The sequence below is a fragment of the Xiphophorus maculatus genome, chromosome 14 (assembly GCF_002775205.1).
Source record: "Xiphophorus maculatus strain JP 163 A chromosome 14, X_maculatus-5.0-male, whole genome shotgun sequence".
Lineage (NCBI taxonomy): Eukaryota > Metazoa > Chordata > Actinopteri > Cyprinodontiformes > Poeciliidae > Xiphophorus > Xiphophorus maculatus.
Window position 1 is genome coordinate 17,822,682 of NC_036456.1, and position 18,214 is coordinate 17,840,895.

Below are 18,214 nucleotides of genomic sequence, written 5' to 3' on the forward strand. Positions count from 1 at the left end.
TGACATACAGCGGCAGGGGCATTTTGCTTTGAGTTATTTTTTACAAAGAGGGAAATTGGTTAAAGTTGGCTTAGGAAACCTTAAAACAGGTGAATCATGAAAGAAAACCTTTAACAAGTCGCAAAAAAACAAGATTCACATTCCATCGGGATAATGATCCTGACCGTCAAGAAGAAACTATAACTGATTGGTTTCTGATTTAATATGATTACTACAAGTTGTTTCTGGCAGAAAAATGGGCAAAAACAAGACGTTTCTAGCTACACAAAGCTGGGAAACACAAAACTCAGCAAAAATATCCTTTACTTTGTACACATAAAATCCCAAGAGATTAAAGTTTGTGTTTTTAATGACAAAATGTGAAGATGCTCAAAGGGAGTAAATTCATTTTCAACTAACTGCTTAGCTCTGGGAATACATCATCACTCTAAAATATGACACAAGCTCTAAGTTACAAAACATCCAACTTTCCTGTTGCCAGAACAGCTGCTCTAATTTCTAAAGCATCGTTGGGTTGAAGTCACCCAGGAACTGCGGCTTATAAATGGTTTCTTGTTTAGGATATAAAACAAAAAAAGATAGAACTGGGTAATTTAAAATTGACAACTTCAGCAAATAACCTGCTGTTTCAGCATTACATCTGCTGCATATTTTCAGTACGACTGTTTTCCATAGCCTATGCCCTACTTATTAGAAGAACTTTCAACCAGTAGCAATGATTCTTATTTAATGTTATGGAGCCCAAAAGCAGGACAAAGTAATGAAACCATAAATTCAGTAATGTAATTGAAATAATTCCCAACTTGGAGGAGCTGTAGTGGTTAAATTATGTGACGCTTACCTCGATCCTCCCCGTGTCTGGCTGGAAGCCCCTGGCAGGGTCTTCAGTCGTCACTCTGCACTGGATGGCGCAGCCGTTCACCCTGATCTTGTCCTGTTTCAGGCCCAGTTCTGGCAGGCTGCGGCCTTCGCACACATGCAGCTGGGCATGCACCAGGTCCACGCTGAGGAACAGACAAGAGGTAATTAGCTGAGCAAAGATCGATGAGCACAATGTGAAGATGACCGCTCTAAAAGTCCCTCCGGCACACATTTAGACGTTTTGGAAATAAACCCTGCTTATTTACATGTGTAGCAGGGTTTTATTTTAACAGTATTATAGATGTGAAGTTTGTCAAAAATGTGTTTACTTATTCTTTGAATTTTTTTTGTTTAGTCAAGTTGTTTCTTCAGACATTTATTGGTGTTTTAAGTTCTGTTACGCTGCTCTTGGCAGTTGGTGGTTACCGTAGCAACCAATAACTGACAGCTCCTCCCCCTTTTTTCTGTTGCCATCGGTAACTGATATGTATTAGAATCAGCTCTGTGTTTTCTTTGCATTTATTTAACTTTGAAACACAATACTTGTACTATTGATAATAAACAGTGTTTCATATGAGTAATTTTGCTATGTTTTTAGGTGTTATTGTTAATGTTTCCCATTTTAGCTAGGTTTCATTGTACAAATGTTAACTGCTTCTAACTGCTCTTTGGGAGCTATTGCTTTGTAGTTTGTTTAGGGTTATTTATTGAATTTTATTTAATGTATAGGGGCAGAAGCTGCTGGACTGATGTTAACCACCAACGTGATTTTCTCTGTTCTTAGAATAAATACAGTGAACCTGAATGCGTCTGTTGTGAGGTTAAAGTACCGGACCCGAGACGAACACAGAAGGGTTACACATGTACAACATTGTTTTCACAAGTATTGGTGCTCTGCACCTTGTTGTTCTGCATGTTAAGGTGGTTTCCATCTTCCAACAAACCTGATTTAAAAATACAAATGTCTCCAGTTAGTTATCAAGTTCTGCAGATGCAGATTTTACTAAAGCATGGATCCAAAGGAGAACCGTTCACCTTTCTTTTTAAAGAAAGAAATTTTTGTTTTGAAGCATTTTGGCAACAAAAGGTTTGAATTACTTAATGTCTGCCATTAAAATCAACAGCCTTCCTAATGAAGTAAATAGCCTAACTATTGAGCTTACAGTAGATTTTTAGGGTCACGCTAAGAAAATAAAAAAAGTTATGAGATTAAAGTCACAGTATTAACAACATATTAACTAAATAATGTCATATTACCAGAATAAAGCAATTATATTATAAAAACTCAGACACACAAAACAGTCTAACTAAAGCAAAATGAGAAATGTTGAGCTTCTCATTAAGTTATACTTTGGTTTAATAGCTTTACAAATAAGGAAATTATATGACACATGAGCATCAGATTATCATCAATAACAGGACTTTGAGCTTCATATTACAACTTTATTCTCTTTATATTATGGCTATTCTAGTGATATTAGTATTATGACTATTCTTGTATTGTTTCGACCATTACGACTTTATTCTAGTAACACCATGACTTCATTCTCGTATCATGACTTTTCTTGTAATTTTATTTTCTCTTTTTCTTAGTTTGGCCCTAATAGTCCACCGTAGTAAAGCAACATTCAGTTTAACAAACAGGACAGAAATAATTCTCTTTATATTTTAAATTACAGTAGCATATTTGACTCTCACTGCCCTTGGTGTCCATATCTAATGTATATCTTTATAAACTTAATGTAAACCTCAGAGATTGGGGATGGGAGGGGTCAGATAACAAAAATCTGACCCCAAAAATCTTTAGATGGTTTAGATGGAAACCACCTAAACAAGCATTATTCAACAATATCAATTTTTTGTTTCGGTGGCATTGTTCAGCCTTAAATCTCAAATCAGTCTGCTTACATCTGAGATGTTCACACCTACAAAAGCCTGACAAATTAAAACTAAAGTAGAAGAATCCAGTGTTGTGTTTCAAGGATTTCTTTAAAGAATGACAAAACAACTTCACCCAGTAACAATAACATGTTCCCCTTCTGGCTCATTTTTTGGGATGAAATAAATTCAAAGTCTAAAAGTCTTGCATTACTAAGCTGTTCACTTTTGCAAGAATAATTTACTGTACAGCTGAGAATGAAAAATGAAAAGAAAGGACCAAGTATAAAGCATGACGCTACTTTATCCAATAAAAAACATCTGGAAATCATTTGTCACATTTATTTTTAATTTGCGTGCACAAGCAGTCAGCAATATGATGGATAAGTCTGTGCTTTATTATTAGCAAACTTAAGAGGGAATATAAATCTACAGCCTGGATAGAGGGTACTCTAATTTTCTTTCGATTCCCTGAGCTTTAACTTCCATCAAAGCTGCCTCATCTGTATGCATTTATTTAAATGTAAGGCTTAAAAGGCCTCCTGGGTTCATCTTCCTGACCTTGCACTCTAATGCACATCCCATTAAAAAAACACACACAAAAACTTATTTCTTCTTCAGTATTGAATTCTTTTGAGAATTTATACATAACATCAAAGCTATACATTGGCAGCATATTGAGGTTAAGTCTCCAACAACACTTGAAGTGCCAGGAAACAACTTTATCTGCAAACCAATGCGTTTTGGCTTGTGGAGTTTGTCAGAGTTTGCAGATAAAGTTGTTTTCTAGAACTTGAAGTGTTGATGAGATTGTCACCTTACCAGATTTTTGACCCAAGCATCTTGGGAGTTGGTGAAGTTGTGCCAGAAGTTTTTGGAAAGCAGCATGCAAACTGGAAAAAGAAGCTTTACACTTCTTTTTTGTAAAGATCCCAGTTAGCATTTAGTCACAGTGCCCTCAAACAGAAAAACATCTCTAAATGCCCCAGAAGAAACTGAATTAAACAGAGTTGAAATATTTAATTGATTTTGAATATTTTCTTCTAAAAAGTTGATTTTAGAAAGCACCATGCTACATTTAGCTATACAAAAGTAATCCATGTTTCAAACTGGTTCATAAGAGTATTAACTTAAATTATGTAGAACTTAATTTTACTTGAGACAAGTTTCAAATTTTATTTGTTTAGCATTTTTCCAAGCTCAACTTTCTAGATTTTTATATTCATTTTCCAGAAATTTGTTTGCATTACATTCGTTACGTTGCTTTTTATCTGCAAGTTTTTCAAATACAACACAATATTCAATTTGGCATCTGTCAAAAACTTTGAAAGAGATCTGATCTAGGTTTTTCCAAGTGAACGATAGAAAATAATGCACTGATTTCAGGAATAATCCCTCTGACACAAACCAGTACAAGCCACAAGTTAAGCTTTGTCTGATCTGTGTGACTATCCTAACAAAATGAGATATTTAGCAAACTCACAGATAGATGGTACAAAATAAGAGCTTATTGCATGCAAAAACAAGCCAGTTTATTGCAGCTGCCACTATAATTTACCAACATAATCACTCGCCCAGCAGCACCGACAGGAATCAAATTAAGCGGGTTCAAAGAAAAATGTGTTGTTCAGAAACAATATGAACAATGTGGCTTAATAATCTACAAAATTTCAAGCTTACAAGATATTTTTGGAACAAGACATTAAAATGCATGTAAAGTTGAAGGATGAAAATAGAATTATTATGGTGGAAACTAAAAACTCCTCATCTTGCATGGTTGTACAGAAGATAAATGAATTTGGTCCTCGCTGGCTCTTAGAAACTAGGTCAATAAAACTTCACATAAACCCATCTATATGAATTAGGAGGCTGAGCAGCAGCCAGTAGTTGCTAATCAAATGCACCCAGTGAACTGATAAGCATGTAAACAACTTTGGAAAAGCCCTCATTTGTTCTGGATGATAAAGGTGTCAAAACAGAGCTGTCGAGAAGTTTCCTGAAAGATTTCTGAGCAGCAACGGTTGCAGCCACAAGCAACTTGAAGCCCATTAATCTATAGTGAGAACATCCAGATATCCTGAAGACTCCTTTGAGTTTCTGGTCCATGACGACGCCATGGTTCAGATCAAGTTGCTTTATGTCCAATGGGAAAGTTCCAAACATTGCTGGACGAAACGTCTTAAAAATCTATCAGAGTATAAGCATTTCATATGGGTTGATATCAATAACTGATTAGCTTTTTTGTTTTAAATATCTGAGATGTGACCTTTCCTGTTTTATCCAGTTTTCACTCAATGCTCTTTTTATTTTTAAGCAGTTATGAGACACAGTGGTGAAACCTTAAACTGCTGCTGCACAAGTTACTTGAAAGGGTGTTGCTATGTAACCAAAGAACAAGTGAGTTGCTAGGTAACCAAAGAGTGAGTGAGTTAGTTAATGCTAAACAACCATTCTTAGCTCATAGTTGAGCAAATGAAGTCTTTCGTTTGACTACATCCCCCAGAATGCTGTGCGATTCTGGATCGGAGTTCAGTTTAATTATTGAACAGTCTATCAGACGTATTATCTATTGATATTTATCATGTGTCTATTGCAATATATATTGCTATTGATTTATTATCCATTCCTAATTTTAGGTGTGTGAAATAAAAACTTGTCTCTGGATGAGCTTATTGGATAAAACGTGTCAAATTAGTGTTGTAATCACAGATGAAAGAGGCCTAATGAAGTACCTGGCTTTATCTGGCCAGGCAGTTTGCATTTCTTAATATCTTTAGTCCAACATGGCATGTCTGTTTTCAGGCCAGGCCTTAAGGATGCCAGTTTTTGCTTTTTCTCTACTGATGCCTTCTAACGTCTGTTTGATCTGTGAAAATCTTAAAAGCAAAATGCAGGCCACCAAATGGGTCCAGGAATGAGTTCTTTGAAATACCCTCACCCCATGAACTGACATATTTGGCAATGCACCTAGTGTCAGGTAAATAAGCTTCAGGCTACCTAAGTGAACACTTATAACATTTGCATTCATATAAACTCTCTACATCCAAATACATGCAAAACAGAAACATAATAGTCAAGCAGAGAAATTATATTTAAAAAAAAATCAAATGAGACATTTTTTAATTTATTTTATGGAGAGGAAAAAATCCCTATATATCCTTATGTTGGACAATTGAATGAACCTTTAGAGGTAACAATTGCCATCCAGCTATTTGCAAAAACTGGCAACTTCGCCCAGTCTTTGAGGGTTTTCAAGCATAAACATGTTTGAGGTGATGCCGTCGCATTTCTCTAAACACCTAAATGTTTTAGTCAGCAGTTTTTTTGCAGTTGAACTCTCACTCTCATTGTTTAATCATGAACGATGACATTAACCGCAGAAGCTGATGCCTGCAGTATCTCAGATGTTGTTCTGGATTCTTATGTGATCTCCTGGTTCGGCCAATCTTTGGAAAACTCTTCCATGTTTTCTCCATGTTGAATGTCAAGGTTCACAATGTAGTTCACTGGAATCATAGACCTAAAAATAGTTTAGTTACCATTTCCAAACAGATCTGAGTGACTGTTTCTCTTCTGTTCTTGAAATTATTTAGATTGAGTTTTAAATATTGCTTTTAGCCTACTTCATGTTGTTGAACAGGTTCTATTCACCTGATTTTAGTCAACATCTCAGGCGACAATCAGCACGAGTAAAGCCAAAGTACAATTACCTTTTAATGGTGCGTTCGCACCAAACGCAATTTGAGCTTCAGGCATGTCTGGTTTACATTCAAAGTCTATGTGGAGGCGCGTTGAGGGTGCGGCGCGTTTCACGTGTCAAGTGCTGTGATTTGAAACATCCTGAGCATTTTACAAGTTCGATGATGGAGTTGAAAAATCTGAATATTCGTCGGAGCGTCAACCAATCAGAGACTCCGATATATGGCGTACAGCTGCATTTTCTAACGTGATCTAAGAAAAAAACTACGGCCAATAAACTAATCGTTGCTCTCGTCCTATAATCTACAACCAATCAATCGAGACCAAAATAGAAAGGACCCTGGTTGGAAGGAGATTAGCGAGGAAGGTGGAATGTCAGGTAAGCTATAACTTTTACTATTTGAAAATATTTCCCCACATTTGATCTATCCAAATCCATCCAGTAAAAACATTTAATCACGTTAATTAAACGTATTTATTTAAACGAAATATGCAGAAGAGGCTGGAAAGGTTTGAGGGACACGTATGCCAAGAAGTCTTTCAACTTCTGCCTAGAGTGATTTTGACGCATCAAGAGCAAAATATGAAGCATCTGACTTCACAGTGGACACGGGTTGAACTAGAAGCGTTGGACACGTTTTTTACACACGTAACGTGTGAACCCACCATAATATAGATGGTAGCGTTAATCCCTTTACGCTATATAACTCATGTCATATTTAATATGGTAAAATGCTGAATGACCTGAAACATACAAGTGTAGCAAAAAAGGAAAAAGAAATCAATAAGAGGGAAATACTTATTTTCTTAACCTTTTTATAAACAGTCCTTTTACAGAACCTGTTAATCTTTTGTGAATCATGCGAATGTACCACAGACAAAAATCCAACTAGAAACGCCAACCACAGCTCAAGCTCATACTAAAGAAATGTCTTAATACCTTTCAAAGTCCACTTCTTTAAAGAAAATTCATTTTCGACCCTTCAATGCTGAAGCTTTACCTTAAAAGTACTCCAAGTGAAATCAGCTCTCAAGGTCTGAACAAACCTTAAACTACATCTGAACCCAGCAGGGCTCCCCCGCAGCGACTTTCAAGATCAAATAAAACCCTTTCATCTGAGGTCCAGGTCAGTCCCATGTAGATATTGTTTATCCACCAGCGCAAAGGTTTCATCCAGTCTGAGGGAAGACTTGACACAATCTGACTAGGGATTTAAGCTGCAGTACAAAGTGGCTGCAATGTTAAACCAGTCGACTTCACAGACTAATTAGCTGCACAATGAAACTGGGAAATACCATTACACACAAGTAAATGGTGGCATTTAATTATAAAGGCTTCATAGAGCATCGGATTATTCTTTATAAAAACAGTAAAATCTGATAAAAATATACCTGATATTTATAGAAAAGTGGTGGGTTTATTATGAAGCCAATTGAGGCTCTGGAGTAAAAAGTGCAGAAAAGGTTTCATTAGAATGTAATTAGGGTGAAATTATCCAGTCTGCCCTGAATTACACACAGGTTAAATAGCAATGGTCGAGGTCACTGGAGGATGTACAACGTATTGGCCTTTACTACAGGGTGGAGCACTCGAACGAATGAGAAACACATCGTTTTACATTAAATTAGCAAATTACAGGAAAGAAATGCATCAAAAATACCCAAAGCTTGAACTTTTTTACTGCCTTCACTTATATTAACCAGTTTGTAAAATTCAGCCCTCACATGAAGCAGCAGGAGCCCAAAACTTTGTGCAAAAATGCCACATCGCCACACACTGAGACCATAAACGCTGAGTACTAATTGCATATCATTTTCAGTCGTTTCACTCATAGCTTGCTAGCCAGGGTAGAGAAGGTGGCTGTGCGCCCAGAACTAAAAGTGGGAGGCAAACAGAAGAAAAAACACACGAGGGAGTGGAGCAGCTTGTTGTGGCCATAAGAGAGGAGGGGACAATGACAAGCTCAGGGGTTAAGAGAATATCCCAGTGTACTCTTGAGATCCAGATGGATGAGGGAAATTGAGAGATGAAGGCTGAATGACAGCTATACTCCCCCTAATCGAGCAAAGAGAGCACCAAGAAATTACATGAGGGGAAGAAGAAGGTGTGGGAGTGTGGATAAAGATAAAAAGCTGGATGAAAACGGAATGAGTGGGAAAAGTGGGTGCGTGGAAAGAGATTGGATTTGGCCTCGCTCAAAAGGAGAATGTGAAAGGAGGTAAAGAGGAGGTGGAGGCACATGAGGGTGGAAGAGTAGAGGAGGAGGACGAGAGATGGGCTTGTAGTGGGAAGCTGAGATACAGTGAATACATGGAAAAGTGTAATGAGTGAGATAAGAAAGGGAACATCCATATTAAATTGAGATGGGGGCAAAGGTATGGGGATAAGGAATGACTCAGGGCGAGGGTGGATGATGGTGAAATGATGGGAAGTTGAGGTGATGAGAACTTCTGCTGTTTTAGGGGCAAATAAAGACGGAAAATTGAGTTGAATCTACATTTAGGTAAACGACATTAAATCCTCTCTTTGCCAGAAGATGAAAAGCTAAAATATTCAAACTTTTAAACACCTCATCATGTAACTAGTAACTACCCAAACCTCTTACTTCTGCTTACTTAATATTACTTTCTGGCTTTTCAAGCTGCCTCTAGTTACTTCACTGAATGAAGGACAAACATGTTTAATATCAGCTGTAGGGAGGAGTCCCTACAGTTGAGTTTGAAGAGGGAGAGCTAGCTACACAGAGAAATAGAGAGCTAATAAGTTTGGAGACAGCTAGCTTGAAAGAACTAATGAGAGACAGAGCGAAAGCTAGAGAAATGAATGAAGAACTAGCTAGAGTTCTAGAAAGTTAGCTAAATAGAGCTAGAATGACCAGAGAACTACTACTTCTGAAGCAAACTGGTTGATTACATTTTGGGGCATTAAAGGGAAGAGACCCAAATACAAATGTGCTTCACACTTTTAGATTATGCTTTGTATATAAATTTGGAAATTATGCAACTCATTTGTAGTTAGCCAGCTAGATAGAGGGGATAGAGAAGGGAGATGTATAAAGACAGAGCTAGCTAGAGAGAAAGAGAGCTAGACAGAGAGCTACAGATGGAGCTAGCTAGAAAAAGGTAAAGCTAGCTATAGACAGATGGAATTAGCTAGGTAGAAGAAGGGATAGTGCTAGAGATGGAGCTAGCTAGAGAATGGTAAAGGTAGCTAGAGAGAGATGAAGCTATCTAGGAGAAGATAGAAAAGCCCATTGAAAAAGCTTGACAGACAATTGGACAGCAAGCTAGAAAGAGAGAGGGCAAAATAGAGAGGTAACTTCTGAAGCGAACTGGTTGATTACATTTTGGGGCACTAAAGGGAAGATACCCAAATACAAATGTGCTTCACACTTTTAGATTATGCTTTGTATATAAATTTGGAAATTATGCAACTCATTTGTCAAAATCAGAATTACAAACTGTGTTGGTGCAAAGTCAAAATAAAATACAAGTTTGTGACTATGGCATGACGATGTACAAAAGTTCAAAGTGCATTAATGTTCAAAATGCTCATCAACACAAAAAACAAACATTTTCCCAAATGTCAATATCTTCAAAATGAAACAAACCAAAAGAATTGTGTTAGACTCGTGAAAGTGATGAAGCAACAGAATCAAACATAAGACACAGGAAAGAAAAGTCAGTGTAATCCCAAGCCCAGATAATGGAAAAGCATGTCATTATCTGCAGAAGCTTCATACATTCATTGCCTTTTCCTTTATCTCCTTTCCTATTCCCCAAATCTTTCATCTTGAGTCTCAACCCGCCTCCCTTATGTGGTCAAGAAATGCAAAACATTTCTTCCTTTTGAAGTGAATACTTGACTTTATAACTAAGACTTAGCTAAGACTGCGAAGTGCGAGTCAACACAAGGTCAGAGTGAGTTTCTCCTACTCTGCATTTATGTTACTCACGATTGCACAAGCTGTCTGCAGGAAATATGTTTTTATCAAAGATGCCTTGAAGGCAAGTGATCAAAATGCAGTCTTGGCTAAAACTAAATGAAACTCGTGTAGCTAAGCCTGTAAAACACATGTAAAATACAAATGTAAGCGAACAACAACCGAGTAGTTTTTACAGTGCTGTGTCAAAAAGTCGACACCTCATTAAATATCTAGTCTTTTTCAAAAGGAAAGGTTTTGTTGACGTCGTCATTTTCGGAGCTCGCCCATAATTGGTGAACGCCCAGGGCGAACTGGACGAGAAAATATGGCTGAAAAACATCATGATATAAGCATTTCATATCAGTCACCAGATAATTATTGATTAGTTATTGTTTTAAATATCTGAAATACTACCAGACTGGTGGCTTAAAATTTCCTGTTTTATCTACAGTTTTTAAACCATGCTATCTTTTATTTTTAAGCAAGTATGAGGCTAGTATAGTTGCTAGGTAACCACAGAGTGAGGAATTAGTTGTTGCTAGGTAACCAAAGAGTGAGCAAGTTAGTTAATGCCACCAATCTTGCTTTGCTGCCCACGAGATAAATATTTTATCAGACATATAATCTATTGATATTGATCTCAATATATATCACAATACATATTATTGATTTATTGTCTAACCCTATCACAAATGAGACAAATTTACAAGATTAGAGGAAAATATATCTGTCTAAAACCCCAACAAATTACGTGCGTTAAAATATTCTGAACACTGAATGTCAACTCTGTCGTCCGAAGAAACTTTCTGTGAAATAAAAAAACGTAAATGCACCTGGGGCCCAACAAGAGAGATGCAGATAACCTACGTATAAAGAAAGAAGCAGCATCGATGAATAGTAAAGAGAATGAACAAACAAGAAATCAACAGGGAGGGCCAGAAGAACGGGACTGGAAAGGGAAAAAGAACCCACAGAGGAAAAAAGACAGACTTAGGGAAGTATGAAGGACAGATGGAAAGCAAATAAAGACAGCAGAGGCAGCCGTCTTGTGTGAATTTCATAAGACGTCTTTAGACAGCAAACAAAACCAAAAAAAGGAGCGATGGAAGAAGCAAAAAACAGAAGAGGCAGCGATACGAGGTAAGGAGGAAACATGGATCGGAAATAAGTGTGTTTAAAGCAAAAAAATAAGAGGGAGACAAAAAGGGCAAAGAGAAAATAGACACTAATACAAATGAACGTGACAGGATTTTGTTTTCATCACATACATTACAAAGATAGGAAAGCAGTTTGACATAAGTGAAACGGGAAAGGGCATAAGGGCAATGAGGGGTGGAGAGGAGACTGAAACGTTAGCCCAGGGGACATCCACACACAAAACAGGATCCTATCTGATTAGATTTCCTTCCCTTTCTCAGCTCATTTTCTCCCGCCTCACTATTGGCCTATTAATTAAATCTAGTTTTTCTTGTTATGAAGCAGATGGAGGAGTGAGGAGAGGAATGCAAAAACCACCAGAAGGCGGCGAGGACAGGGAAGAGAAAGGCCAAAAGGGGAGCGAGACGGTGCATGCTAATCAGGAGAGGGAGGGTGGACAGAAGGAGACCAAGAACAAGAGGGATAATGTATAACAGGGACACAAATCCAGCATTTCTACCAGCACTGCACAGCATAAAGACCATGCACTGCTGACGTTAAACCTATTTATCTAAAAGCTTATAATTTGTGTGCACCAGACTGGTGGAGATAATCAGCACAACAGACTGGCCTTTCTTCTCACAGCATCAAGTGCATTGCAGCTGCTTCACAGATTCAGGCTGGCCACAAAGTAAAGCCCTAAACCATAAACATGAGCCGAAACTCAACTTTTCCACTAAAACAGGAAGTCCTAGAGCTGGATCAATGACAAAGATTACTAAATGACCACTAAAGCCTGCTTCACACGGCGCGATTTAAAAATTGACCACTGATTTTTAAAACCACACACGAGCAGATAAAAAATCTTATTTCTAACGGGTTCGATCGTACCGATTTCCCTCAGAGACATTCCGATTCAAGACAGAAAATCCTTTAAAAACCCACTGTATCACACGTGAATTTAGAGTAAACACGGCTGATGATGTAGAAGCAATAGCAATAGTTTGTAAACTTACTTTAAATGATGCAACAAAAAGAAAAGGCATTGGATGAAAGAATGGACACAGCTCGAGCGGCGGCTCTATTTGCTGCTCTATGATATAGAGGTGAGTTTATCGTCGCCAGCATTCGTTACACTGTGTTTGGGTTGTTTTCTGTTTTGTCCTTTCTTTAAGCTTCATCGGTTAATTGGCATTTGTTGTTTTAATGTTTAAAATTACATTGAGAATAATGGGCGCAAAAAATGACTACAAGTCCAGTTAACTAATTTTAAAACCAGGCCTAAATCAATGTTTCCCTAGTCACAAATACAATCTACCTGCAACGCATGTGGCTATATTCAGTGTCAAGCCCTGATTGAATGAATAAACTTACCGTTATAACCTATTTATTTATGTCACATTAATGATGAATAGCTGAAAAGTTACCGGCTATAGCAAATGTGGTAGCAATTTCGCTCCAACTCCTCTCCTTATTTTTGTTTATATTCCTTGTACGAAATGTTGAACAAACATTCATGTTTAATAAAATAAAAACTGCTTGTTTGTTTCTTTGTTCAGTTTACCGGCTGTTTATTGGCTCTACCAAAAAAACATTTATGGGGCGTGCTGGGGGTTAGCACGCCCCACGTTTGGAGGCCTTAGTCCTCGACGCGGACGTCGCGGGTTCGACTCCCGGTCCCAACGACCTTTGCCGCATGGCTTTCCCTCCTTCCTGTCTGCCTACTGTCGCAAAAATACGAGCCACTAGCGCCGCAAAAACTCTTCGGAGAAAAAAGAAAAATACATTTATGTTTGTGGTTTCACTGCAACCAAATGTAGTTCAAGAGTTTATCTTTTATGGGGATCTTATTTTTACAAAACCTTTCATTTAACTAGATCCACATTTTATTTTGTTGGACTGCAGGTGAAGTTTTCTTCTGCTAAATCTGAATCCATACACTATGGATGCAGTTTCTGTCAAGGTTAGGTTAAAAAGAAAAACAGTTCATGGTATAAAAAATAAAGATGACCATGTCAGCCTTGACATTAAAAGTTAAACTTGGACAGTAAGAGGTGGATTAATGTTCAAAGGTTGTTTGACTTTTACTTCAACTTCTGACGATGTATCACAGAATGTTTCAAGGCCCTTCTGGGATCTGATGTGTGCATAAATACCCCATAAGGTCTAAAATTGATTCACCTATGTGTCTCTTTAAACTCTACACAGGTTTTGAAGACTTTCACCTTACATCTGTGGATGTCTTCAAACTTTGAGATCAGATTTGGATTTAGTCCAAGCTCTGTGTCAGTAATATGGTTCACAAAGACGGGCAAAATCTGAATCCATCAAACAGAGTCTACCACATCTGAATCCAGAAGTAGATTTCTATCAAAGTTTAAAAATTACAATTAAAAAAAACTTTTAAAAAGTGTAACAAAAGACGTTCCAGTGACTCAATAAGCTTTTCAAATAGCACTGAAGGATGTCTGCTATAACTCGGGCGCACACATTTTCAGTCTGAAAGCAGTATTTCATGTTTTTGGTACTCAAAACATTTAATACTTGTACTCAAAACTTCTGCTCTCTTTCAAATATTCACTGTGCTTACTCAAACCTTTCTCCTTGCGCTCAAAACTTGTCTGCTCCGATCAAATCCCCATTTGCAAACCTCTGTTCGCTTACGAAACATTTTCTGCTTGCCTTTGAAACAGAAAAGTACCGTTGCCTGGCAACCTCTCAGCCAGTAGAATGAAAGTGATCTACTGGGTGTGTTTGTTTCCTTCTAGTGGGTGTGCCTGTGTGGCTATCGATTGTAGCAACCTGTGCCGCACTGAAAGTAGGGAGAAATGACCTCAGCTTTCTGCTCCATGCTACACCAGACATCCGCCAGCAGTGCTACTGATTGCTAACAGCTACTGATCCTATGCAGGAGTTTGTTCACTCAACCAAAGAAAATTGATTCACAGAACCAACCGTGTTACAACTTAGTAACAACATGCTATCCTGCTTTCAGACCAAGAATGTGTGCTCTCGACTTATGGCAGAAAAATTTCCCGATAGATGTCGAGCAGGTTTGGCCAAACAAATTACGCTCCTTTGATCACATTTCAAAACAGTTAGCATAGCTAACAAATAAGAGACATCTGTCTCAGCCTAACTCACTGGTGTCACATCAATCAATCAAATCTATTTGTATAGCACATTTCAGCAAACAAGGCAGTTCAAGATGTTTTACATCATAAAAACACAAAAATACAAAGTCATACAACACACAGTCAATTACACTTTGTCTAGTGATATTGTTACACATCACAATGTTGGCTGATGTTTCATTTATTATGTTTCAAAAGCAACTAAAAACGTGGGTTTTTAGTGTAGATTTAAAGGCACTCAGTGTTTCGGCTGTGTTGCAGTTTTCTGAAAGTTTGTTCCAGATTTGTCGTGCGTAAAACCTGAATGCTGCTTCTCCACGTTTGGAGGTTCTGGGGATGCAGAGTAGATGAGAACCAGAACCTGTGAGGTTTGTAAGGTTGATACAACAAGATAAGAGGCGTAATTTGATTGGTTAAAAACCAATGAACTCCATCCAGTGTCAACTGCTTTGGCTTGGGTCACCAGAAGGTTGCCATAAATGGAAGTGAATGCTTACAGCGACATTTATTTCCGGTGAATTTAAAGTAAAAGGTCGTATACATCATTGAACAGGATGTCAATTCAGTGTTACAAATTCAATGTTCAATCAAAAGTCTGATTCTGGGACTGTGATTCTTCCAAACAATTCACCAGAGCTCACCAAAACTGGGTAACACTGGAAAAATGTTACAGAGTCAATTTCAGCTGCAACACTCAACCTGCCTTGTATCAACTGTTCGGGCTTGTGGTGTAATTTATTTACACATTTTGAGCCCCCTGCTACCAATTAAATGCCACGGCCGACCGGAGGATTGCTGCTCACTATTTCAATCCCTTTATGACGGCAGCGCATCATCCTCTGATGGCCGTTTCTAGTAGAATGATGCCGCTTGTCACAACGCTCAAATTGTCCCCAACTGCTTTTTTCAACGTGACTGTGAGCTTTAATGGCCTCCATCACCAGATCTCAACCCAACAGAGAACCTTTGGACATTTTATATTCTACAGTTAAGGTTTTTGTCCTATATGCATTAAAATGTTCAAGTCATAATTCAGCAAATTTACCTTAGCCAACAGAGGAACTAAAAAGAAACTAAAAGTACAAACAAATAGAGTCTTGATTAAACGCTATTTAAGTCCACTCACCTACAAAATTGCACAGTTAAAGTCACAAAGAAAAGATTAGCCAACAGCCTCATGCAACAGAAAATTTATATGTAGCTAATAATGCATTACTGTCCCCCATCTCATATGATGGAAAAGCACAAGAAAACTGCATTTTCCCAGGAAGCTCGACACAAATACACACATCAAGAAACAAAGCAATGGGTCAGGCAGCAGTGCAGCAAACACACGATATGAGTTTAGACAAGACAAATGAAAATCAAAGTAAAACTAATGTTTAGCACCAAATATATGCAATAAATATTAGGGAAGCAGCACCAGAGTGAAGTACACCAGATTAAATAAAACGAACCGGACAACAGAAGAATGAAAATTAATCAGAAGAGCCATTAACATTACAAGAGTCATAATTTACCAAAAAAATACCAGCTTGATTATTCAGGGTCAACCAAAGGTATTTGGAAAATTCATTTTAAAATCTTCTTTATACTCCATTATGACACGTTGTTTGTGAACCACAGGGCATCAAACCTTTCTCACATGATGGCTCCTAAAGAGCAATAAAACAAAATCTTGAAAAGATGCTCTCAAATGAGGGGCATCTCTTTCATAGCAACAGATCTACCAGAAAATGGCTGAAAGATGAAGAATTAAAGCTACATTAGCATCAACCACCTGTTCTTGTAAAAATAATTTTGCTGTTTGTGCTAATTTGTGGAGCTAAAATATTAATGACCCCTGAATCATTCATTAATATATTTAACCCTCTGAGACCAAAGTTTGAAATCTACCTTGGATAGTTTTGCTTGTTTTAATTGTACGTAGTTCTTTAAATGTCCTGTGAATAAATATATATTTGCCCATTTCTCCATCACAACTGGAACTTTCAATATCTAGCAAGTTATTTTAGCAATTTACTGTCCATTAAAAGACCACCTCTCAGATTAATTTCACTCCCTGTATTACCGTAATAACCTGATATTAGCTGGAAAGTGCAACGTCTTCCATTTCTGAAACCGCTGGAATCTTTCAGATAGCGCAACTTGTGGCGGAATTACGGTATTGCAAATTTGCCTGTGTCGTCACCAGATAATTTGGTCAAGAAGGATTAAAATTATAGCAACACAAACAAAAGTCTTTGCTTTACAAATGTAGTACAAATATTTGACACCAATTTTGTTGGATTTGAAGAAGGTGGGGGGTCAAATTGAAATACTTAGTGTTACGCCCCCGAGGTCTAGGGATTCAGGGGAGGTAGCATAAAGATGTGTCCAGAGAAAACAAGTGGAATGTAAATTGTTTTATTACAAAAGATGATTTCACAAAACCAAAACACAATACAACTTAACCCAATTAAAACAAAAGAAAAGGACTAACAATTTCAAGAAGTAAGTGCAAATTAAATTACAAAATGTTCAAACAAGTCAGTCTAAAGTAAACTCACAACAGCCCAAAAGAAAGGACACAAAGGGAGCACCAAACCTCCCAAGCACGAGCATCTAGCTTCCATCCATCCATTTTCTGTATACCCTTGTCCCTAGTGGGGTCGGGAGGGGTGATGGTGCCTGTCTCCAGCTAAGAGCTTCTAACTTATGTAAAGTCAATTTAGAGCAGAGTCAAACTGCTTAGCAGAACAAGCAAGAACACAATAGTTCAAAACTGCCCAAAGCAGTTGTAAACACCAAAGGTGGGGGACAGCTTAGCAAAACCTCTTCCTACTAGCTGCCCCTCTGGAGGAATGGTTTCAGGAGCCTTTTATAGAAAGCAGGTGAGGCTCATCAACATCAGTAGTGCTAAAATAGACCTATTTGGTGTGTTACCTATTAAAATGGGCACTTGTATCAGTTTTTATTAAATCTAGTTTATCCTGGTACACTTATTGAACTTAAATAATTCTATAACCTCATGCAGTTCTGCTCAGTAACATATCCTAACAAATAAAACACCAGGGTTGATAAAAAAAAGATTTCTTTTCACATCGACTGAAACTCGATCTGTGCTGTAGCTTCATAATAAATCACCATGACATTCCAACAGGTAACCAGACTGCATGTCAGACAACACAGAGAGGCATTATGGCTTCTTTTACATCTGTCTGAGAGAGATTTCATCTGTCATTTCACCCCATTATATTCCACTCACAGCTTTATGACTAACAGGCTGATGAATCATTTGAATGCATGCACTGAAGCTTGGCACTCTTTGCTCGTTAGCACGTGGGAGTGACAAGCCAACTATGTTGACAAGACAAATACAACTTGTGATTGGCTGGTTCAAAGAGACAAAAATTCAAGCACCCACTTAAAAGCTTCAGTGGGTCGAATCTACAGCATGTTATGCAAAGTCAATCAAATCCCTGGCGGCTCATGACCGCGCAATTAAACCAGAAAATAAACTGACAACTTCATTGGTCTCGAATGAGAAGACGAAGCAGCTTTAGCTGGTTCTCTCCAGGAAAATGTCAGGGTTCGGGT

At 37.8% G+C, this 18,214-nt stretch overlaps 1 protein-coding gene across 1 annotated transcript in view; it reads right to left on the reverse strand.

Annotated features, from left to right (window-relative positions):
- Positions 1-18,214, reverse strand: part of pc (pyruvate carboxylase) — a 371,443-nt gene that overhangs the window by 262,287 nt on the left and 90,942 nt on the right. Inside the window, exon 11 of the mRNA XM_023345780.1 lies at positions 842-1,004. Coding sequence (XP_023201548.1) covers positions 842-1,004 — 163 coding nt within the window. The remainder of the gene's footprint in view (positions 1-841; positions 1,005-18,214) is intronic.